Genomic DNA, 24,244 nt, shown 5'->3' with positions numbered 1-24,244 from the left:
GCCTCAGATTCATTTTACCTAGTGAAATCTGACCGTTTCCAGATGCCGTATCAGCCTTGTCAGCAATGAGAAGGTGCACACAGCCGAGCCAGAGCCCTTTGTGTGAACCCATGGGCACAAACAAAGGATTTTCACAGGCACTTGTTTCAGCTGCATGTTCAGGCATTGCTTTATCACAGTTCTAAATACATAGTTTTGGATCCAAGAAATAAAATTCAATAAACACTTTGCAACTCATCAGTTCCAGCACTTTAATATTAAAGAAGTGATACCCAGCTCTGGCACCCATGATCTCCTTACAGGGCATGGAGTACAACCAGACTTCAACTACCAACTCCCTTCTTCCTAGGTGGCCTAGAGGAAAAATGCATAAATGCCCTGATGAACAGATCCAGGGTAGAAGAGGAGGTTCTGCTTCCTGGAAAGATTTTTCTCTTCAGCTTAAGCTACTTGTCACATCACCTCCCAGTGCATCTGAGGAAGCAAAGCTCAAACATTTTGAAGAGTCAAACCCCCCAGAGCAGAGAGGAAGAAGCTGCTATCCCCCTCTTGCATGGAGCAAGATATCTTCAACACCTGGGGACTCAAGGGTACTAAGCAGAACCTTCCACAACCCATCAACGCTATAAGAACAGAGCTGCATCCAGCAGCTTGTTATGAACCTGCAGCATGTAACATTTGTGCAATACCTCCACGAGCAGAGCAGTACATGTAGCTGCAGGGATGGACACAGGGCACCAGAGCTTGCTGCAAGCTGGACTTGAACACCACATCACCTCAGTCCTCACCTTCTGCTCAGCCTGCAGCTAGAGACCAAAGTTGGAGGGCTTGGAGAAAGGGAAAACTCCTCTCAAAGGACAGTGACATGCAATGGAAACCTGAAATACAGGTCCTCAGTATTAAAGGGCAGCTTTAAGTAGAGCCAGATCAGTGGGCTCCAGGCTAGTGGATAGCATCTGGGAAGCTGCAGTGGGAGGCAAATTGCTCCCAGTGCAATAGTTGCCTCTGACACAGCCTTCTTGAAGGACCAGCACTTACACAGCAGCTCCTGTGTCCAGACCCCAGTGCTTCTGTGGCAGGGGTGGAGTAGCACACAGAGGGGTGACAGTGACCCACCTTCCCCCAGACAGTGTCCTTCACTGCTTGAAGGATCTCCCCTCACACAGGGGTGGTTTTGCCTGCAGAAGGGCAAAACACCTCAAGAATCTCTTTTCAGATCTCTGTCTGCCATTCCAAGTCAAGCTTAGAAATTTCAGCACAAGCACTAGGACCCAGCTGGATTTGGTGGTAATATCCTGCTCTCCAGCAGCTTAATACAGTTAAAGTTTCTGGCTCTGCTTTCCACCCAGAAAACATGCCCAGGAGCTCCAATACATTTCTGCAGGGCCTTAAGAAGCTATTGAAAAAAAGTCTACACTGTTTGCAACAGCAGTTTATGAGGGGGTAAAAAAAAAAATAAAAAAAATCAAAGGCAACAAGTACAAAGCCAGAGTGCAATTTATTGACAAGTTTCAAAAAGTAAAAAGACTCAGCATCTTTGCTCCTTTTGGTTTGGATGTCTGAGTTCTACCAAGATACCACCACCCACCAGCTCAGAGCCATGTAGTGCTTTATCTTCAGAAGTTGAAGTCTTGCTTCTCCACTGAGAAATCATATAGACCATCTTCACTAGTCCCAGGCTGCAGATCTGGATTTTCCTAGGAGGAAGTTGATAGCCATCAGTTAGAGGTTCTGCATCTTAATAGGCCTAAGCTTTTTGCACCAGAGTTTGCCTGAAGCTTTTTACAGCAGCTTACTGTTTTATTCTTGTTTTAAAAAGAAATTCTGCTGCTTTAACAAGCTGTTAAGGTCAGCTTGACTCTTAACAGGAAGACCCTTGGAGACCAGACCAAGACCTCCTGTTCTTTACAGCACACTGAAAATGCACTGTCCCTGCATCTCACACAAAAAGCAGCCAAATCTACAGGCTCAGATACCAGAGGCAGAAGAAAGGAGTGGCAGAACTCACTCAAATTAAATAGCCTGCTTGGAACAGCAACAAGCCAGGACTGCTTTGGAGAGATGTTCCCCCTGGCATCCAGCCCCTCAGGCAGGTGCCAGTGTGTAGGAGAGCTTCCTCCACACCCTCTCTCAGGGCATCCCGCAGACCCTCTTCTGGGCAAAGGACTAAAACAGACATTTGCTCCCTGCTGCTGCAGTTCACATCTAGACCAAGCCTCAGCTCCAAGATCTGCCAAACCGCTAAGCCTCTTCCCTGATGTTTCCCCATCTGTGAGACTAAGGCTAGAACCAAGCATGGCGTCTGTGACGGTCATGAGACTCTTGCAACTGCTAGCTGGTATCCTATCTTTTTTCCATAAGTTTGTTGCACGAGAAGGGTCAAGTAATCCAAATGCAACCTGATCATGGTTATCAGCTGAGTAGGAGGCTTCCATCCATAGTGACAAGCTAGCTCAGCTCAAAGGAGGAAACTTCTCCACATTTGGTATTCATATCAGCAACTGCAGTAACTCCAGTTGATGCCAGTTTAAATTCCAGCAGCAAGATGCTATCAAGGCATCCATATCTGCTGTGTATCTGTAGGAGCTTTACAGACCTTTAAAAGCAACTGGAATGAGCTGCAAAGACTACTCTAATCACGTACAGGTCTCTTCCAAAAACCTATTTCAGCATCCTTAAAGTCTGTGCTGCATGCCAGTGTGTAACAGCTTCATATTTTCAGATGAGAAGCAGCAGGAGCTCACATACCTCACCAGAAAAGTATTTCTCTATGATATTCAGTGCAGCTCGGTAGACCATGTTGTTGTCATGGGTTTGCAAGGCTTCAATTTTCTCCAGACCATCAAGCTCTTCCACCAGCAGACACAACCTTTCTGTCTCTCCCAGCTTCTCAGCTGCCTGTAACATCAGATAACCCAGCAGGAAAATACAGCCTCACATCAGTAACAGGTCTGAGATGGTCTTTACTGTAAGACCCTGATCTTAAAAGACAAGTCAAAGGACCACAGTGCCTACCTCATCCCAGGGATATGACTACTGTGTCTATGAAACATCAGTTGCTGCTGGGATTACTGCCCAGTGGCTCAACTGCCAACCAAACAAGCTAACCAAACCCTACTCAGTCACATCCACACACCAAGCAGTGGGTGTGACCTGCCACCCACTATTTCATTTGCAAAAGCCATTTCACTGGTTCAAAGGTGAACAAGGCTACAGGAAACAGGCTTTCGAGCGAGAGACACATAGATGCCAGCTGGCAGGGAACAGAGTTGAAATGCCTCCAGGACCACTTCAATTCTCTGCAGTTGTATTTCCTCAAGACCTTCACCTCTATCCTGCTTGGGGATTAACACAACCTCTTTTCCTTTCCAGAAGGAGATAAAGTCACAGTAAGTGAAGAGGAACACTTCCGGAACTTAATCTTGTCAAGACCTTTGGACAACCCAAGTGTCCAAGTTAAACAACATGAAGTCTACATTTTACTCCTGCAAGATCAGCAGCTACTGTTCTAACCTCACAATGTGAGCATGCAGCTCACACCCTACTGCTCTTTTGGAGAAGGAATGCAACAGATGAGATCTTACCAGGAAGATATTTGAAATGGTATCCAGGATGACAAGGATAGTTTTGCTGTCTTTGGCCAAGAGCAGGTTAAGCAGAGGTTTGAGGACCCCAGAATGGACAAGCTCCACCACCTGTTCCACAGTGCCTCCTGTTGTGAAGTTGGCCACAGCCCACACACCTTCTTTCTGAGCTTTGAAGTCCCCCTGAAAGAGCAGCACAGTGAAGGTACTCCCAAGCTTTAGCATCCCTCTAAGATCAATGTGAGGCAAGGATAGCCATTCCCCTTGTATTCCATTTGGGCTGACACACCTTCCCCAGCACTGAGTGATGGGCAGACACCCAGCAGAGCTGCCCAGAGCAGCTCCAAGCCATGTTTTCACACAGGTGTAGTGACAAGTCCGAGCGCCCAGGCTGTTCCAAGGATCAACAGCTTTGAAACAGATTGTTCAGGTGGGCACACAACAAGTGCTTTGCAAATGAAGGATCATGGACCTCACAAACTTTGCTTCTGCAACAGCTGTATGTGCAGTGCTGCACCCATCCCTTACCTTATCAAGCAGTTCTACCAGTGGTGGCAATAGCCCACAGGTGATGAGTTGCTGGATCTGCTGGCAAGGCCCTGCTGCAATGTTACTGAGCGTCCATGCTGCTTCCTTCTGTATAGCTGGCTTTGAATGTTGCAGGAGATGGGGCAGGACAGCCAAGACGCCAGCGTCAATAGCTGCCTGGGTCTGCTCATCAGTCCCTGTGACTACATTCCCAATAGCACGGAGAGCTGGAGTCTAGACAGAGATTAAAGGAGATGAGGAGAATCCTTACCTCAAGGGATACAAGCCAGAGAGCCCCACAAGATCCCTCACTAAGTGCTTGATCCTTCAAATAAGGAAAGCATCACAGGTGATTACTGTTGTATTTACAGACCTATCGTCCTCCTATTTTGCTCTAAGCAGCTTTACAGTCTCTATCCAGTCTGTTAGCCAGAGCAAGGTGGAAGAGAGCAGTGGCTTGACCAACAACCAAGTAGTGCTGCAGTCTGAGGAGAGAGCAGACCACTCTAGCTACATATAATAAGGAGACATGCCTTCCCTCTCCTTGGATGTTCCTACATTAAGGGACCAGAGGCTGGAGATTACCAACAGTTTCTTACCATAACAATCAACTCTGGGCTGGCCATGAGTTCCACCAGCCTTTTGAGAACCCCCGTATCCACCACAATTTGGATGCGATCATTGGAGCCATCAGTCAGGTAGGAAACAGCCCAGCAAGAATCAGAAATTATCTCCTTGTCCTCATGTTCCATGAGGCAGATGAGGACCGGCAGCATCTTTCTCACTGCATCCAGTGGAGGGTAGGGATTCTTGTTCCTACAGAGGTTTGATAGTGTCCATGTGATGTTCCTCAGGAATCCAACCTGAAACACAAAGGAGGGGTAAGATCCTCACTGCATAACAAGTGAGGAAGAAGGAGCACCCTGCTTCTGGTCCTACAGCTCAGAGACATTATCCAGTAGCCAGAAGCAGCCTCCTTAAGGGCTAAGGCTTATTTAAAGAAGAGAGATGAAACAGGTAAGCAACTTAGGCAGTAGATTCACCCCCTCACTCCCCAATATTAAGTTCCAATAACTTTAGCTCTAGTGGTGTGACAAGCTACTATGACTGATAGAGGTCCAGACAGCGTATTTGCTGGGTCCTTGGACAAATTAGAGCAATCTTCAGACACCATCAGAAATTTGTTTATTAGCATTAATAAATATTAGCAGCTCATTGTTCTAGAGTAGGGCACCAGGAGGTTTTAAGCTGTATCATTCAGCCAGTTCATCCTAGTAAGGACACTCCCAGGAGAGCAGTGGAGCTATGTTCAAAGCATTGCAGCTACTAAAGGTGTGTGTATGTGACAAAACACCAGTTCACATTCCTTCCACATGACCCCCCCCTAAGAGGCAAGGGTGAGCTGGGCTAGGGATAGAGCAAACAGAAGAGTTGGTTGGTTTTAAAAAAAAAAAAATCTTGCAATATAAACTCACAGAAGGCCTACAGGGTATTTTCTTAACACCAGCCTGAAAGGCCATACTTATGCCTCCAGAAAGCATACAGCTTCCCTCACATCCAGGGATGGGAAATCTGGAGGCGCTGTTACAGCCCCCAAGCACTTCTTAGTCCACCTTATGCTTCTCTGAAGGTCCTTCTCCCAGAGACTGAGAAAGCAGTGGGGCAGGGACCATTGCAGAAGGGCAGAGATAAGCCACAAATCCTGCAGTTTAGAGCTACCCAAAAAGCGGTAGGAAGAAGCTTGAGGAGCAAGTTCATCCCTTCCACATGCATATGCAAGTTATGTCGCACTGGTTTAATCCTATTCTGAGTTTGAGATGATCAAAGCTATATAGGAAAACTAAGACTAGAAGATATCACATTGACTTGAAGACTGTCTGTTTGGCATCCCCAGCTTTGTATATAGCTGGGAGGTAAGGTCATTAAAAGCAGTTTAGAACAGGGTCTCATTAAATTATACAAACAGCTTAGAAGGTAGATGTAGATCACCATTCACCCATTATCCAAGTGATTAAGAGCTGTTAAGTCAAGAAAATTAAGGTTATTTACTGGAGTTACAGGTGACACCAGAGCCAACAAGGGAGGAATCACATTGCAGTTGATAAGAGCATCTCTGTATAGAGGACCATCACCTGTACAGATGAAAAAGGGTCATTTATTGCATCTGCCCAAGTCACAAGACAGTCAACATCAAATAGCAATCAGACCTGCAGGCCCAGGCCGGGTCTGGGGGACAGAGCTCATTCATTAGCCACACAATTATTTTCAGGTGGGGAGGATCTACCAGGTAGACTGGAGTGCCATCATGGCTACTTTGTGGCAGGCTTACCAGACATAACCCATTCTGTTCTCCCTGACAACACTAGTGGATTAGACCATCCCAGCAGGATGGAGTTTTGCACTTGGCTTTGGTCAAAATCCTCTTGCAGATCCAACACAGAATCTCAAAGGCCACCAGGCCACAGGAAGGTGGATGGACTAGATAATCTTCAAGGTCTTTTCCAACCTAGATGATTCTGTGAAGGGACTGAAGGGTTAATGGTTTCAATAGGGGCAGCAGCTTGGAGATAAAGCTGCAGGGAGACAAGACTGTCTTGAGGAACATCAATTAGTTTTAGTTCCCCAGCACTGGTGTGCACAGTGACCCTCCATGTGCCCCCGGACCTGGAGACCTCTGCTTACCCGCAATGTTGCCCAGCGCCCACACAGACTGCTCGCTGATGTGCATGTGTGGGGAAGACAGAAGGGAGATGAAGGCTGTGATGGCACCTCCCTCCACCACTGCCTTGGTGTGGTTGGAGGTGCCAGAGGCGATGTTAGTCAGTGCCCAGGCTGCTTCGAACTGCAGAGGAGCATTGTTAGCATAGCTCAGGAATTCAACCAGCCTGGGGATGATGCCCAGCTCAATGATCTGATTGATGGGGGGGTCCTTCTGCCTGGACAGCATTCTCCTGCAAGAGAGGACACCACACAGCCTGCCATGAGAAACCCCATGTGGTGCCATGATAGGACCGTGACCCTGTGGCCAGGTACAAGGTTGTGGCTTGCAATGGAAGCAGCACCTGTAAGAGATGCTTGTTCAGCATCCCAGGTCAGCAAATCCCCCTGCAGGGGAGTCGACAGAGAGAGGCTGCTGCGGCAGACACGTCTAAGAAGATGCCAAAGCAACAGCAGGGTGTCTGTTAGACTGAAATACTTACATATCCTTTTAGGACCATGGCAACATTATTCCATTGCTCCCCACCTTGCAGGAGTTTGAGACAGTGAAAAAAAATCAACATCTGCAATTAGTTTTTACAGCCTGCAAACCTGCCTCTGCCACTCCCCAGCACAGGGCCACTGGCCAGCCCCACACAGACCAGAGCTCACATTTAAAATGAGGTTTCCCAGACTGCTTTTCCAGCTAAAAACCAGAAATCACCAACTCCCCACTGCTGTTTCCTGCCTCACACCAGTGTAGAAGCTTGTGCAGCTGCCAGGGAGACGGGATCAGGGAATTGATCATGTCAAAGAAAGCCAGAATAAAAGCAGCACTTTCTGCTTCCCAGCCTGGTTTGCTCAGCAGCAGTGAGTGCTAGCAGGGAGTAGCATGAGATGTGAGCCCACAGCTCAGAGCTGCATTAGTACCCCACCATGGCACGGTGTGCTGAGACGGCACTCCAGGTGCAGGCAGCAAACCAGCTCTGCACAGCACATTAGGGAGCAAGTCATGACTTGCCCCTTCAGAAGGGTCTGCTCTAGCCTGCCTCCAGTTAACACCTTGGGAGCAAAGCTTTTGATCTGTTCACCATGAGCAGATGTCCTCACAGCCACTGGGAACAGCACTGGTCCCCCAGCACACAGGCAAATTGCTGATGTGGCAGCTCAAGCCAGCCAAGGAAGAACCAGAAGTGATTCAGCCTCTCCTGGACCCTCAGGAGTTATCTCTGCTGGCAGCTGGGTGATGATGGCACCCTGTGATCCTTCCTACCCCCACCCAGGTGGGGACAGCCCTGATCAGCACTGACACTTACAGAGGCAGGCTCTCCAGCCCTTGTCCCACCCAAGCCTTTGGCACTTCATTTCTTGTGGGATCCAACACAATCCCTGCCCCAGCACAAGCACAGCAAGGGGGGGAGCTCTGGGAGGCACAGCCAACCCCTTGGTTTGGTTCAACCACACGGGACCTTGCCATGGGCACTGCTCAGGACTGTGATGGAGCCAAACAAGGCACATAGGGCACAAAACAGACACCAGCTGAGGTCCCTCAGGGCCGTTTGGGTTACCAGGCTTCTTCCCACTTTGCCATCTCTTCAGAGAGCTCTTCAGACAGGAATAAACACCTTCTGCCCCACTGCAGCTCCATCAGCCACCTCCTTCTTAGCATGGAGCAGCAGGGCAGCATACCTGGTAGCCTGTGTGGCCTGCAGCTGCAGCTTGGTGTTGCTCCCATTCACAGCTTCAACGATTTCCTCCAAGGACAGCTCAATCTGTGTCACAGGGAATGATTCAGAGTCAGATGGCAAGCCAGGACTCCCTCCAGTTTAATCTCCAGAGTCAATCAGCCGTCTAGACCCGAGTCAGTCACCACTTCATATCTAAGCAATGTCTATTCTTTATGCAAGGCAGTTTCGAGATGAGGCAGAGGAAGAGAATCCACAAAAGCCTTCGAGGCAATTAATCCTTGTAATCAAGCACTGAAAGAGTCACTGACACTCTAATGGGCCTAGAGCTCAGTAATTAACCCTCACCGCGCAGGGAGCCAGACAGGAGCTTCGCCAGCTCCCAGCAAGCTGGAGCACCAGCCTGTTCTACCTGCCATCATGAAAAGCCACACGGGACATCATCTCCATGCAAAATAACACAGAAAAAGGCTAGGCAGTCCAAAGCACTCTGACAGCCAGCACGGTGATCAGCAACAGCAGTGGCTATGTAACCCAGGTCACCTGAACTGGACTTGGTAGTGGTCCAAGTAGAGGATACATACTGCACAAGCTGCAGCACCCAGCACTCACCTCATTACTTTTGTCTTCTCCCAGAGAGACACTCTCATCCATCAATCTGAATAAAATACTCCTGCGCTTTAGGATCTGCTCATCCTTCTTGGCCTTTCGCAGCTCAATGTTCACCTCCACTCTCTGTCTCCGCAGGGCCTGGAGAGAAGGACACCATCCCACTGGTGTCTGCATCACCTAATTCTCCAAGGAGCTCATCTCTAACTCTCCGCCCCAAGTTTCCTACCTGAGGAGTGCAGAGAGCCAGTATCTGCTCTCAGGCAGCTCCTTACTGTGGCCTGGAGGGTTATGTAGGAGATAGGACAGAGTAAAAACCTCTCAGTTAGTGCCTCCCGAGGACATGGGCTGCTGGATGAACCAACAACCAGTGGGTGTTTTTAAAAGTAGATTTGCTGAACCTGAAAGGCAAACCCCCTCATCTCCTCTACTGGCTTAAAGCAAGCTGACAGATCCCATGGTCTGACATCCCACACCAGCCCCCTCTCTGCAGGAATAATGGCTGCAGAGAGCTGGGCAGGCTGAGGCTGAACCATCTCCCTTGCCCAGCAGATCCACCAGCACAGCTCAGTCACCCACACAAAGCTCATGTCCCCTTACCTGTGCCACCACACTCCCTGCAGCCCGGCCAGCTCCACACCACATCTCAAAAGCTAACTGAACATCCTTGCTGGCAGAGCCATCCCCCCTGCCCTCTGCTACCCCATACAGGTAGACTTAGGGCAATTAGCCTTTAGAAGCTTTCACATCAGCTCCTGCCCACAGGCAAACCCCCAGCTGGGGCCACTGTCCAAAGGGGAAGACACAGGCAAATGGTAGAGATTGGTACTTACAGCTGAGTCCTTGCCCTTGTTCTTGAACTTCTTCATCCGCTCACTGTCCTTGCCCACCACTGGCATCTTGGCAAGTTTAAGAGGTGCCAGCTGAAAGCCTTCACATGCTTTTGGGGTTCAGGACAGAGCAGGGTCAGGTCACAACTGCACAGCAACATCCAGCTCCATCCACAGAGGGGCCTAGGACCCTCTACACTCCCACCAACAGCCTGTGCCACACATTTTCTCCCCCACCTCCCCAGTACAGGAGATGCTGGAGGTCCCCCACACTAAGCAGAGCTCAGTAGGATCCTCACACACTACAGCAAAGCCACTGCACTAAATGCAAGCACAAACTACCACTTAATATCAGGATACAAAAGTTACAGATGGTGCTGTAATCTCATGAGGAAGCTGGACACACCACTTCTCATGGTTAAAGAAACACCACCTTCCTCCAGTTCTGATCCCATGGCTTTTAGATTTACTTAAGACACAGAGCCCAAACCTAGCAAGGCCTCCTGCCTCCAAAAAAGATCAGTTTAATGTCTGATGTAAGGGCAAGGAGCCACACCCAAGCCTACTCTCTCACCCCATCATGCAGCCCAGTTTAGCTTCCTGTACCAGGGTCCCCCACTGGGAAGACACAAGGCCACATGCAGTGGCATGAGGTGACCAAGTTCAACAAAGCAAAGAGTTCTGGAAACTCAGGTACTAGTAAGGATTGCCAGGTAAAACACATTAAATAGGGACAGGTAAAAATTTCTAAGCCTCTCCTGGTAACCAAAGACATACAAGTAAGCCCAAGTGCAGGCCTTCAGACAGATTGTCAGAAAAAGCAAGGCTTCCACCCAGCAGAAGCAGAGGTGGTTTCAGAGCAGCCAGACACCCCCAAGAGCCCCCTAAAGCCAGGCTGTGCATAAACACACTCAGGAGCTGATCACACACAGGTGGTGCAACTTCACCTTCCCTCCAGGCTTACAGCCAACACTTGGGGCTCAGAGCAGCCTCCAAGAGCTCCCCTTATGCCCTCTTTCTGAGTTTAAGTTTCTGGTGGTTTTTATTTAGTCCTCTCTCTCCCTATTTTCTGCTCCAACAATCAAGGCTGGATACCAGCAGCATCAGCTTTTTATCCCAACACAGCAGCCAGCCACCAAGCTGCAGACCTCCCCCAACTCACAGAGGAGCCAGGATGAGCCACCACAAGACAATTATAGCCTTAAGCCCAAAACTCAAACCTCAGGAACTGCTTCAGCCTCCCTTCTTCCCCTGTTTCCCCTTCAACAGGGGACCACAGTAACACCCCAAAAGGTCACCTCTTCCATGGGAGCTTCCTCCACCCCCATCTCAGCAGAGCTGTACCACAACCCACACACTGACACTAGCCAAGCAGGAGACCCAGCACAGCCCCAGAGAGCAGCATCTAACCAGCAGCCCCATACTCATCAGAGAGTGGAAGGGAACAACCCAACACTCCAAATATGAGGAAAACTACTCACCCCAACTCTCTCTCATAGCCCATTACCCTCAGACTGCCTCTTTTATTGCCCCCATGGAGCCTCATACCCCCTGACTCCCTCCCACGATTGGCTCTTCCAGGACAGCCTCCCCATTATTCCCAGCTGTTCCCTTGCCACGGCCATCTGGATGCACCCAGAGGAGGATGGATGGTGATGCCTTCCCTCCTGAGCTGTCCTCCTGCCCGGGCTCTCCTGCTCATCCCTCCCACATCCTCCATACATTTACACTTCGGCCTCATTTGTGGCCAGACCCTTTGTGGGAGACGCCAGCCTGTACCTGTAGCACAGGGAACAGTCCAGCTGCTGCCTCCCCACCTGTGTGCAGGGGATGGGCAGTCCAGGGATGCCCATTTTTTGTTTGGGTAGCTGGAAGGTCCTTGTGGGTGGTGATACATGCCAGGAGAGCAGCTGCCTTTGGGTGGCGACGACTGGGATGATGGAGCCAGGCAGTAGCTGAGAGGAATCAGCCAAGCGGAGGGTGCGAGCGGGATGAGCCAGGATTAAGAAATTTGGAGCAGCAGCAGGCGCTGAGCTGCTGGCTGGCACAGGCGGGAGCCCGGCGGGGCTGCGGCAGAAGGTAGCATGGAGAGAAACCCAGCAGGAACCTATTATCTTCATGAGCCCTTTAGATTTTGGCCAGGAGCTGCTGGGCAGCTCTTCTCACTCTACATTATGTGCCTATCACAGTCTCCATCAGCTTTTATCAAGAGATCGTTTGCATTTACGGTGCCCTAACACCAGCTACGCACCGATGCTCGGGCTGCTTATGCAGCTTGTCCTCCTGCCCGTGCTGCTGCGCCAGCCAACAGGGACAACAGCATCCCTGCCCTCAAAATAACCACTCACAGCAGGGCTTGGCTATGCCACTGCGGGCAGTTTTGGGGACTCTGAAGTACTGAAGGCATCCTGGTTTTTCCAAGCCCTCCAAGTCATCACCCTTTTTAGCAAAGCCCCATAAAACTCACTCTGTACACTGTTGTATGCTGAGGTGCCAGCACTGTGTGGGGAGGAGCAGTGTTTGCCAAAGGGGTAGGGAAATCAGCTATTAAAATATTTAATTAAAACCTGATTTAAAATTACTTAACATCTTTTTCTGCAAGGGAGGCAGGAAGCAGAGTAATTCAGAGCAGGCGCCCAGGCTCGCTGCGGGAAGGCGGGAGCGGGTTGGTGCTGGGAGGCAGGGGGGAGCAGCACCCATCGCTGGGCTCTGCACCCTCCACACCCGGGGAGCACAGCCTGGGCCTTTGTACACTGCCAGCCGTTTACCACGGGAGCCATTTCAAACTAAATTATATGAATTACAGGGACCTTGTTCACTGTGTGGCTGCTTCCAGTATGGATACCTATGGAAATACCCTGTGCAATACCCAGGCTGCTTTAAGTCATGGATTCCAATCCTGGTGTCACACCACTTCTCCCTTTCAAGGCAAATGAAATGAATTGTACAAAGCTTTGTGTGGAAAGTGATGGAGGGGAGGTTTGAGAGAAGACCTTCAGATAAATCTGTTGTTTGTGGGCAATAAAAAGCCAGTTGTGCTAATCCTAGATGTCATATTTTTAAGCTTCAAGTGCCACCGGTTGCATTATCTTGTTTGTTGGCTGCTTGACACAGGAAAATTACATTTCAATTGCTTTTTAATTCAACTTAATCTGGTGCAAAAGTTAGTATGCACCCTCTAATTTTGTTTTCTGAGTGGTTTGTTTCAGCTAATTCCTAATCAGCCAACACTAAATCAAAACAGGCCTGGCTCAAGCTGAAATAGATGAGTCCTCGCAACCTTGCCAAGCAGTTTAATTAAATTGGCTTAAAATCACGCCCCAAGATAAGTGGGGGCAACCTCCTGCATAGGCCAACCCCCAGCATTTGCTACTTTGCCTGGAGAGCTCTCTCACCTAAGGTGCTGCAGGGTATGGATGTACAACAAGGCTGCAAGAAGTTTATCATTATCCTGGGCTGCTCTTTCCCTCTCTGCCCTTTCCATTCCTTCCCCACCTGCCAAGCACAATCAGACCCATCCTGTTCAGTGGCTGTGTCACTGCCAGTGCAGGGAGGGAGAGGATGGGGAGAGAAAAATACGTGCGAATTGATTAGTAACCCTCTCCTCAGCCTTTGCTTCAGCCCCTGACGGCATGAGAGGTGGCACTGCGGAGCGCTCGGCCCCGCGAGCAGGCAGGGGATGAGCAGGGCTGATTTTAACCTGCACCAAGGACACGGGCAGATCGATATTTGCCCAAAGGGAAAGGGAACAACCACTGGAGGTTTTCAGCATAATAAGAGGGTATCACAGCTAATGGAGAGGAAAGGAGATAAAACCTTAAATCTACATGACACTGTCCCCTGAGCTCAGCCTTGTGTGCTCAAGCTGAAAATCCACATCATGACAGGTATGAAAAGCTGCTGTTCCAGTTTAGAGGTTTTCTTTGTGACTGCTCTCTCCCACCCCACCACCCTTCACCCCGTGCTCCCAACAGGGCACTCGGGTTAGTTAGACTGTGACTGGTGGCAGATTTGAAAACACCAGTTTTAAGCCCCAAGATAAAAGCACTGATTTTTTCCTCCTCTGTTTTTTTCATGATTCTTTAATAGGTTTACCCTCACTGCATGCAGAGAAAGGTGCAGGTCAGGAAATATGTGAGCACGTCGCATCTCCACGGTGAGGTTAGACTAGGCAGAAAAAGCCCAGACTCCATCAATGGGAGGTTGCACAGCCACAAAAGCTGGTCAGAGCAACCCTTCTGCAAAAGGAAAACCTCACCTGGCAGCGAGTGAGCAAAGGTAGGGGATTCCTGCCAACACCCTGAACGTCTGCTCTCAGACAGCATATTGTCTCCATCAGCTCTAATGTAGTCTATTAAGTCAACATCAACAATTTTTACTTATTAGTTACAGTAACACCAAGGAAATATCCATGTGCATTCCTGAACCAGCTGCTGAGGTAACTGCTGGTGGATGCGGGGCAATTGCCAAGTGTGGCAGGGATGGAGCCTGGAAAATCCTCCTCTTTTGGTTGGGATGCACCCCCCTGGCACACGATCCCATAGGCAGACAGCACTAACTCTGCAGCCTCCACCGGTTCCTCCCGGGAAGGCAGACGTCAGGCAGCTGGTGACCTCCCCACTGCCAGCCATTAGATTCATTTCAGTCCTATTGTTCGTGCAGCAGCCGCGGGTTTGAGTCGGGATCAGAGCTGCGTGTGCCAGGCACTAAACAAGCACATAATAAGTGACAGCCCCCGCCCGTTACAGTCTATCTAATCAGGACATGCAGAAGGTGGGAGAAGGGATTTATTGTTATCCCTGTCTTACTGATGAGCCAGAGGCAAAGCCAAGCACCACAGCTGGATATTCCGAAGGCCAAGGTGCAGCTTGTTCCTTCCCCTAATTTAGTGTAGCAGCCTCAAAAAAGTGGTCCTGCTTTTCTCCCCCTCCTCTGCTTTTCTCCCCCTGCTCCTCTGTAGCTGTGGAGTGGAGCTGTGGGGAGGCATCGGTCCAGACAGCTCATTCAGAGGGAAAGCAACGCATGAAAACAGAGAAAGAAGATGGTTTTCCATCACTGTGGTTAAAACAGCTCCTGCTGTGGCCATGGGATTGTTAGAGCTGGTAGACAAGGAGGAGAGGTGTCCCCGAGCACAGCATCGCATCTTGCATCGCCGGCAGTCAGGGCAGGTCAGGGCAAACCGGTCCCCAGCCCAGTGCCTTGTCCCTGCGGTCGTTACAGGAACCAGGGCTCTGCGATGGGGTGGCATGGAAAGGAGGGAAGCCTGTCTTAAAGGCAGTTCAATTTTCTTCCAAATACCTGAGAATTTGTCCCATTAAAGTGGGTTTGATAAATACCAACTCTGCCAGGTCCCACTGCACTGTGGGACATCTCCATTCCTGTGATACTAGTTCAAGTTTGCTAGGAGTTTTTATTTGGTTGAGCAAACAGACTATTCATGCCTTCTGTGAGGTTACATGGACCAGAAAAATTGCCCCTCTGTGTGGTGCTTTTTCAAGGCAAAGTGTTCTTCAGTGCCTTTTTCCAGCCAAGAAACGGGATCACTCCCTCAGCAATGTACGTGCTGAAAAAAGGAAGAAAAAAAATCACCTTGCTATTATACAGAAGAGATCTCTATTTGTTGATAAAGAGGCCTGACAGAGCTGGGAATTCCCTGGGAATTAGGGAGAAGGCAATTGCTGTGTGGGAAGGCAGCTGGATAACACAGTGAATTGTAATACCAACTGAGGATCACATCAGCAGGGCTGGAGCCTGTGGGAGCTGCTGCCGAGCTGACTGAGCCTGGGAGGGAGATCAGCCGACAGTGTGAGGTTGTGGGAGCTCTTTCCCACTTGCCAAACGCAGCTGCTAACGTCCATTAGGCAGCCAGTGTAAGCGGATGCCCCAGAAAACCAGCACAGCCCTGGAGGGCCTGTAACTCCACACCACGCTGAACATTAAGGAACTAATTTTAACTTCTAAGCAGCATCCTTTCTGCCAGCCACGGAGGGATTAGAGTAACAGTTTTTGAAATTATTTAAAAATAACATCAGACTTAATCATAGCTATTTATTAAATCCATTATCCTCTGTCAGTTATGGGACACTGATCTATTCAGCTGCAGAAACTATAATCACCTATGGCCAAAAATCTTACTTTTTTTTTTTTTTTTTTTTCCCTAATGGGGCCCAGTAATAGTTATTCCTTTAGTCCCTGTATCTATAACTCAAGGAACTGAAACAGAGACATCTATGGTGATTTTGGGGATGAGACACAATGGAGTGATGGAGAAACCTTGGAATTATTGAAAAAAAAACCATAATTCTGTAGAAATCACATGTGAACTTGCTCCATGGCACCTAGTAGGAAAAAGGCTGAGGAGTGGAGTACCTTGTAGGGGAGAGAAACCCCATGCAAACACCAGAAAACCCACATAAATCATGAGGTCTTGAGCCTCTGGATGCCACTTTGCTGTTAGGGAGTCCATGTGCAGCTTAATTAGATGATGAGGAGATGAACCTTCCTGTTCTCCTTGCTCTTCCTGGGGTTTCCTTGGCAGGGAGAGCTGCCAGAGGCTCCTCACCTTGCTTCAACACCTCTGATTATCACAGCTGAGGACAGCATTTCAACAGAAATTAGTGTCTTTGTTTAAAATGTGTATTTACAGGCCTTCGTTTGAAAGCCATGCTTAGGAAATGCTAAAAAGACATGCATATCCCACCTGATCCTAGGAGCTGAAGATAATTTTTGCTAAGCCCTGGGGGCAATATTCATCTCTGTTTCAACTGCTTCACATCTCATACACACAGAGGTTTGTTAATGAGCTTTCTGCCCCCCCCCCCAGTAATTACATCTCATTGTGCCATCTCCTTTGTGCCACTCCACTGCTCTGAGGTCTGTCCTGGACAAGGCGGTGGGAGCAGCTCCCTCCAGCAGCCCCTGGGCAGCACTGTCCTGCTGGTGTGATCCTCCAAGCAGGTTTGTTTTAACTGGGGCGTCTTGTGTTCAGGGATAGATGGGTAAAAATATGCACTCAAATTCTGCATGTCACTCTGAGCAGGTGGGTAATACTGTGGTCCATTTTTTCTGAAGCTGAGGTACACAACTCCCCAGGAAAAAGGGCAACAAGGGGAGGAAGGATGGCAGAGCACCCTCCTGCCTGCTCCATCTTTATTCTGCTCCTGAATGTGACAGGCAGGGTGAAGTGAACAGCACGACTGGAGCATTCCAGCAGGTGATTTCCCAAACACACACACTGAAGGCCCTGCAGACCTGCTCGTGAAGCTGCTCATTGCTTATGTTGAGACCCTGGCAATCAGAGCCCATGGCTGTGGTTTTATTGGTGTCCTTGTCCAGGGCTGTGGATGGTAGGTCTGTCCTCATCCAGGCCTGTGCTGGAAGGGACTGACTCAGGGACAGTCTCAGGACAGGGCTGAGATTTGGGGCCCTTCTGTGGGCTGGGGCTGGGAGACAGTCCCTGTCCAGGCTGAGGTGGTGGATCCCAATGGTTTCTGGCTAAATGTCAGGATTTGGTTGGTGTTGGTCCTTGGCCAGAACTAGACACAGAGCCCTAAGGCTGACAGCTGGGGCTAGAGGAGGACTAACTGAGGGATCTGCTTCAGTTTTAGGGTGGGCTTTGAGGGTTTTGGCTATCCCTGACCTCTGTGTCAGATACTTCTGGAGAACTAAGGTAGGACAGACAGGAAGGCATGGGCAGGGGCAACTAGCTGTTAGTCCTTTCCAGATCTGGGCTGAGACCTGTTTTCTGACTGTTGACACTCCTCTGCTGTTGGCAGACACATCTAAACCTGGTGGAACAGTTTTGGCTTAGCCCTCTGTACAGCTGGTTCACCTAGTGCAGAGACACTCGCCAGAGCTCTGTGTCTCTCCATGAGCTCAAGTGGCCAAAGTCTGTGCTACGGATTAAAAATTCCCAGCCTTGCCAATGGCCTGTGTGGGGTCAGTTTGATGCCACATGCCAGAAGTTTCGGGGGATTTTTGGCCCTCTTTTTCCTTTAAAAAAAACCCTTCAGAAGTTTTGGGGCTGTTTGTTTTGCCTCCATAATTCTTTGCATTAGAAGAGTGCTACAGGTGAAGAGCTGAGCACTGAAGAGTTAGATACCAGAAAGACAGACTTGAACCTTGCTTTCATGTGCATGCACTTCCCTGTAGAGTTTTTGATCATATAACTGCACAGACTGTCTTCTGCAGGACCCATGACTCACCGAGCACCTGGTGGGATTTGGAAGTACTTGGCATTGTCCCCCACAGACCCTTACAAGCAACGATCTGTCCTTGTTTGGTTAGAAGACTGGTTGTGTCTCCGTACAGCCAATACCCCTCCAGCCCTCACAGGAATACACTGATCCTCCTCAAGCAAGCAAGAGATGACAGCTGGGAATGAAGATACAGCTTTGATTACAGAACCAGCATTATTTTTTAAATGACTAATAAATGCAAAAACATTTTGCAGTCTCCTGGGCCAGATCTTTATATAACCCTATGATCCTTCAGCAGGGCTTTCTGATGCAGATACCGTTTCTCCCCTAACCACCAGAGATCAGTTTGCTGCTGCTGTCGCTACTGAAATGCAACCCCAAAAGGCAGTTCCTCGTTACTCCAAGGCTCATCACTGCAGCACAGAGGCTGAGGCTCCACAGCAAGCTGTCAAAAGCAGTTTTGTAATCCCTGTCCCTCACCCTGCCCTCCTCCATCTACAGCCTCCTTCTTTGTAACTGGGAATGTCACTATGGACACCTGGGTTACTGTGTTGAGCCTGGGATTCTGGGCAGCACTAGGAGGGAGAGACCAGAGCCTTTCTTCCACATGGTCTGTGTTGTATGGGCTGATTTTCCCCTTATCTGAAGACCACTTTTCATTCAGAAACATACTTATGCTCTCCATCCCCTCAGGCGAAAGGCTGGACTCCTAGTTTCACTGTAACATGATGAAGAAAGCTGTGTCAGGGCAAGAAACAGCCCACACTGAAAGAAAACATCCTGCCTAGCAGACAACTCCCGCCCCGTGATCCACCGTCTGCAGAGCTCACCGTACAGTGCTACCAGGACACTGCACAGTGTCTCCTTCATTTTCTAAGAGAACCTTCAAAAACCTCCTCACCAGGTAATATAATCGTTGTAATGGGATGTGGCTGGATGAACCAGTTGCAGCCCAACCCGGGCTGTTGCAGCGGGTTTTACAGTGTGGTGAGGTGCTGGAGAACAGTGTGGCCAGGGATGATGCAGGATGGGGCCTGTGCTAGGGAAACTGCAATGAACTCAGCAAGAGGCATCCTAGTTACTCAGGAAGCAATTTGGCTGAGTTCTAGCTGTTGCTGATCTGTCCATGGGCTGAGAGAACTTGTAGCTATTTAAGGTTTGCCATTTTGACCTGTATCACTTCATGGAGAGATCCGATTGCTCCCTTTGCAGCTTATTCCTCATATGCAGTCAGAACAGGGATTTATGCACGTTACACATCAGTGAACAGGTCAGAACCCATTATTTATTTGATGCATTTCACGTCTTTCTCTAAGATGTTTGTCTGAGAACTGCTTGCAATCTTCATTCAGAAATTCAAAATTTAAAATGATTACCTAAAAAAGCCCAGAAAATATGACTTGCTCCGGATACATTCCTGAGAAGTTAATCACAATTCTCAATATTCAAGAGTCAGGCTGACCACAGTTTCTGTGGTACTATTCTGCTCCTGACAGGGCATGCTGAGTCCTTAGAATCAGATTTTCAGGGTGAATAGTCAGTTACAAATTCAAGAGGTGGGTGTAACATGAACTCTCTAATTTTCACCTCAAAGGGGCCGTTTATCTGAATCTTTCTGCATGGAAACCCTATCCCAAGCAGCAGTATTCACCCCAAACACTACAATGGCAATACTTGCAGAGTAACCACATCCCCAAGGCTCCAGCTGAGGCAAATACAGTGGAGAAATACCTGAAGCTGATAAAGAAGCAGTTGTGTTTTGGGGCAGTCCACATCCACTGAGCAACTGAAACAAGCAGGACTGTAACACAATAGACTTTATCCTCTCTGCTTGTAGCAAACACACAGAATTTATTCATCATAAATATGGGGCCTAGAAATGGTTTTAAAATGAATTTTAATTCCATCACCAATGTGGCTGCTCCTGCCAAGGATTCCATCTGAGGTTTGTCTGCCAAACATGAGCTCCTCTCACTGATGAAATCTGCCAGTTCACCTTGGCAGGAAGGGCACAGCCAAAGAGGGGACTTTGAACAAATGTTTCATTCGATGGTCTTTCTATTTCAGCCTCTTGACACTATACTCCAGCAGCTGAGGTCATAAAAGACCCTGTAAGGAAAGGAAAGACAAGGAGAAATCCCCACAAAACAAAGCATTATCTGATCTCTCCTGAGGGACCAAAGCTTTCCCAATCAGGCTCCCAGCACTATGGTCAGCTGAATTTATGGATAAGGAATGTGATGTCTCTTTTACAACATAGGTGCTGGCTCAGGCCCTTTGGACAGCTATGAAAGAGCCTGGCCAGCCCTTGTAAACACACATCTTCCAGCACCATGGGTTTAGCTTAGTAGGTACTTGCCATGTGTGATTGCTGGGAGGAGGTGTGGGGTGGAATCAGGAAGGACCATGTGGCTGAAACTGCAAGCAGAGGCAGAAAGAGGAAATCACAGTGCCTGCAGGTGTATGTGAAGCCTGTCTGCATCTATATTCACTGTGATTTGTAACAGAGAGATGTGAACTCACAGGTATTTTAACCATAAGTTTATTATATTCCATGTGATTTCTGGGAAATGAAATTTCAGAATTTTAACTCACCACTAATTGTTGGCATGGCTTTACCATTTCCTTGACCTATAGCTTTTGGGACTTCATTTATGCCTAAGCTTTTAAAAACATATATTGTTTCTGGGTACCTAAACAACAAAGTTGAGAGCTGCCTTTAGAGAAGCTAAGCACCAGTCACTCCTCCTGACTCCAACTGAAAGGCCAGAAGGTATTTAGTCTGCCAAAGACTGGACAGACAATGGGTGGACAACTGAAGATAGTTGTCATCGTGCTGTACCTCAGTTTCCCCAGCTGTAAAAGGATGGTGAGGCATAAAGACTTTGAAGTTCCATAAAGGTCTGAGACTTGCACCCAAGAAACTCTGTTTGATGCAAGTATGAACTATTTTCAGTCACATGCATTTATCTTCTGTAGGTGTTTGGTTTAACATTTCGTTGATCTGTTTCATACAAGTCCATGTATTTCAGGAAGGTGCAGAGAAAGTGTAGACCTGAATCAAATCTCAAATATACATTACTAATCTGGGCACCTAAAAGCTATGTAACAAATCTACATATTTAAACACAGACTTAACTGTATAGATTGAGAGGAGAAATGATTCCTGAGCTGTTAGAGTTCCTTCTCTCTGCCTGATCAGAAGTGGAAATGGCCAGAGGAAAGCTTCTCCTTCCTGCTTTATGGTGAAATTCATCCCAGAGCAGCAGATTGCCATTGTTACACCAGGACCGTCTTGAGCCCTGAAACCAGTTTCCAAAGGTGCAGCACTGCTGCCCTGGAATCCTTGCACACATATAATTTTAGACCACCAAAGTTTTAGGAGGATGGTGTGGAAAATGAGATCACCAGAAGGGCCAGCGCCGTCATCGTCTCCAACTAGTGCCAAGCTATTCTGACTTCAGGCCAAGCAGTAGCCTCTAAAACCAGACCCTGCTGGCAAAGAGTCCCCCACCCACCCCCGGGCTTCTCCCACTTACCCCAGACTAACTCCTGTGCAGACAGCCGTGACTCACAAGGCTGGCGTGAAGCATTGTTTGGGGCTGTCATCAAGGGGGCTGCAGAGGTGGAACGAGAGCAGCCCTTGGCCTGGGCAGTGTGTCCGCACTGCGAAACAAAGCTGCAGCATAGTCCATGTTCCCTTTAATCTAAGTAATGCGTAGTGGTGGTGAAATCAGCATTGCCTCTGCGGGAAGCAACAAGTTGAGCAGGTATCGTGGGCCCCCAGGAGGCACATCTTTAGGTAGCTGGACACTGACAGACTACTCACCATCAGCAGTTTGACTGTTGCCTTGACAACATTAAAGCTAGTTCAGATGTGTGGGTGAGGGAAGGAAAACTGCCTGGAGTGTGGGACATAGTCTGCTCACAACACGGAACAGGTCCCAAAAAATGCAAAGCCTTGGGACATGAGTCATGTCCTTGAACTCCCCTGTTCCCTCCTATGAAACGGCTTTGCCACAGGTATGGTCTCAGGTTGTGACAAAGGTGGAAACCACAACAGGTACATAAAGTGGATATACCATGGGCTCTCCTGGATGATCCTGGTGGGTTTTGGTGGCTGAGGACAGGAGCTGATGAAACAGGTCCTCTCAGGTTCCTCTGAACCCTGTTTACAGTGATGCCTGCATCTGTGTTATTTTGGACACTGTTGTGGCCTTTCACACTAAGAGGGTTCATGCCCATACTGCATGGGAGGCATCTGCAAGGGGTTGCCTGACCCCAGGGAGGGAATGAGAAGCTCTGTGGTTGCTCTGATTTACAGCTACTTCATGGGTTTCTCTGGCAACCACTGAAAACCACCAATACCCTCAGCACTTCCGAAATCCCACCGGCACCCCCCATCCAAGAACTGCCCTTACCAGAATAGGGCCTTAGGGTCTTAGTTTTCAGGATCAAAAGATGGGAGAAAGGCCCCCCTTCTCAACCCCAGGCAGGATCCCAGTGGCCCAGCACCGCACAATGAGGAAGGCTGAAGAGAAAGTAGGAATATTCTCCCTATTTCTCACCAGTTAATCTCTCGCTTTCTGGCCCCTCTTAGGAACCACCATCCAGGTTTGGGATGTTGGCTTGCCTGTTCCTTCTGCTGCAGGTTCCTATTGAACTGGAAGGTACTGCTGGTATGAACAGGACAGCACTACAGGAAATTCCAGGCTTCTTCAATCTGCTTTCTCAGCAATGTGGGAAGCACTGTGCCTCTTCTCCTTTCCTTCCAGTTTTACCTTCTGCCTAAAAGAGAAGCCAAGATGTTTGATGGTTATAAGGATGAGTGTGTGACTGATGCTGACCCCATGCAGTTCCTGACTCCTCCTGAGAAAGAGAAAACTGAGACCACAAACAAGCCCTGTGACACCCTGTTGGGTGAAGGATGAGAACGGGAGTTTCCTTGCTGGGGACATCCAGTGTGAAAAGGATGACAAAGTCATGGTGAAGATGGTTATCAACGAACTGAGCTCTACTTTATGGGTTCAACAGGAAAGCCATAGCCTACTGCTCCCAGAGGAAGTGCACCCACTTCTGAATCCAGACCTGTTTTGCTGTGTGGGTCAGCTGATTTGTGGGACTCCTTTCCTGAGGCCACCAGCCAGGGACAGTGGCAGCTAGAACAAGACTTGAAGCGGAAGCATGTCCAAGAGAGAGTCTTCCCATGTGGTCCACGGAGCCCTGTTTGGGATAATATCACCTACACCCTGTTCCCCAACACTGCAGACCATTATAGTGAAAAATGATGGGATGGGATAGTGGATGATGAACCTGCCCAAATTCAGCCAGATTGATGACATGGCAGATGTGACCTTCCTGAATGAGGCCAGTGTCCTGGACAACGTATGTCAGCACTACACCCACAGCAGGATCTATGATCTGAAAGGGCAGAGGGGAATGGCAAAGCAGCATGTGGTAATGGCAGGACTGGAACCAGTCCTGACTCAGAGGGCCAGCCCGTGCTGCTGTAAATTGTGTGTGTGACTTAAATCTTTGAATGCCAGCTCATATCCAAGTCTCTTTTCCCTGCCTGTCTGTCACTTGTTAAAAGCAAATGGCAAAGCATCAGGACATTTGAGTTCTCTGCTTTGCTCTGCCCTGTCTTCAAATTAATTCCCTGCATTTCTTTTTTCCCATTCACAAAACAGAGGGTGATATTGATCTGTGGCTGCAATGAATCCACCCTCACACAGAGCTCTGGGGGCTTGCAGGTGGTCTGGAAACTGGAATAAATAGCAGTGGGAGGAATAATCACAGTATTTGCAGAGAGCATGGAGATTCTTGAGAGAACAGGACTGTAGAGCCGCCTCAGGGATCCTCGGCCAGGTGGAATTTCCCAACACTTTATTTCCTGCCACCTGCAAAACCAAAACATCGTAAAAAGTGTTTTATCTGGCGAAAGAAGCCCTACATGCTAACGGCTGCTTCAGCATGCAGAGGCATTGCAGGTTCTCCTCTTCTCTTCTCTCTTCTCTTCTCTTCTCTTCTCTTCTCTTCTCTTCTCTCTTCTCTTCTCTTCTCTTCTCTTCTCTTCTCTTCTCTTCTCTTCTCTTCTCTTCTCTTTTCTCTTC

General features: G+C 48.7%; 2 protein-coding genes across 4 annotated transcripts in view; one reads left to right on the top strand and one right to left on the bottom strand.

Annotated features, from left to right (window-relative positions):
* Window positions 1–1,583: 1,583 nt before the first annotated feature.
* Window positions 1,584–10,002, bottom strand: KPNA7 (karyopherin subunit alpha 7). 3 transcript variants are annotated; one of them, XM_074919082.1, is made up of 11 exons: window positions 9,937–10,002; window positions 9,103–9,244; window positions 9,038–9,042; window positions 8,499–8,575; window positions 6,795–7,063; window positions 6,162–6,244; window positions 4,712–4,975; window positions 4,113–4,346; window positions 3,585–3,767; window positions 2,749–2,898; window positions 1,584–1,697 (listed from the first exon to the last, which is right to left on the bottom strand). In XM_074919082.1, exons 1-11 carry the CDS (start codon window positions 10,000–10,002, stop codon window positions 1,617–1,619), a joined length of 1,554 nt encoding a protein of 517 aa, XP_074775183.1. In that variant the 3' UTR covers window positions 1,584–1,616. The 3 variants fall into 3 exon arrangements, with proteins under 3 accessions (XP_074775183.1, XP_074775181.1, XP_074775182.1); XM_074919080.1 differs by lacking the exon at window positions 9,038–9,042 and having other exon boundaries at window positions 8,499–8,581; window positions 9,101–9,244; XM_074919081.1 differs by lacking the exon at window positions 9,038–9,042 and having other exon boundaries at window positions 8,499–8,581; window positions 9,107–9,244.
* Window positions 10,003–23,438: 13,436 nt separating this feature from the next.
* Window positions 23,439–24,244, top strand: part of MYH16 (myosin heavy chain 16) — a 26,985-nt gene continuing 26,179 nt past the window's right edge. The window contains 1 exon segment of the mRNA XM_074919702.1: window positions 23,439–23,588. Coding sequence (XP_074775803.1) covers window positions 23,439–23,588 — 150 coding nt within the window.

Source organism: Athene noctua, chromosome 15, assembly GCF_965140245.1.
Source record: "Athene noctua chromosome 15, bAthNoc1.hap1.1, whole genome shotgun sequence".
NCBI classification, from domain to species: domain Eukaryota; kingdom Metazoa; phylum Chordata; class Aves; order Strigiformes; family Strigidae; genus Athene; species Athene noctua.
This window is presented reverse-complemented; position numbering and strand designations above follow the sequence as displayed.

What these genes read in the sequence shown, in the direction of transcription:
- KPNA7 (XM_074919080.1), bottom strand. Translation starts at nt 10,002, where the DNA reads ATGCCAGTGGTGGGCAAGGACAGTGAGCGGATGAAGAAGTTCAAGAAC. An exon ending in TGGTGTCACCTGTAACTCCA is followed by an intron (nt 4,976 to 6,161) that starts GTAAATAACCTT and finishes TTTGTGTTTCAG; the next exon opens with GTTGGATTCCTGAGGAACAT. An exon ending in CCATTTCAAATATCTTCCTG is followed by an intron (nt 2,899 to 3,584) that starts GTAAGATCTCAT and finishes CTGATGTTACAG; the next exon opens with GCAGCTGAGAAGCTGGGAGA.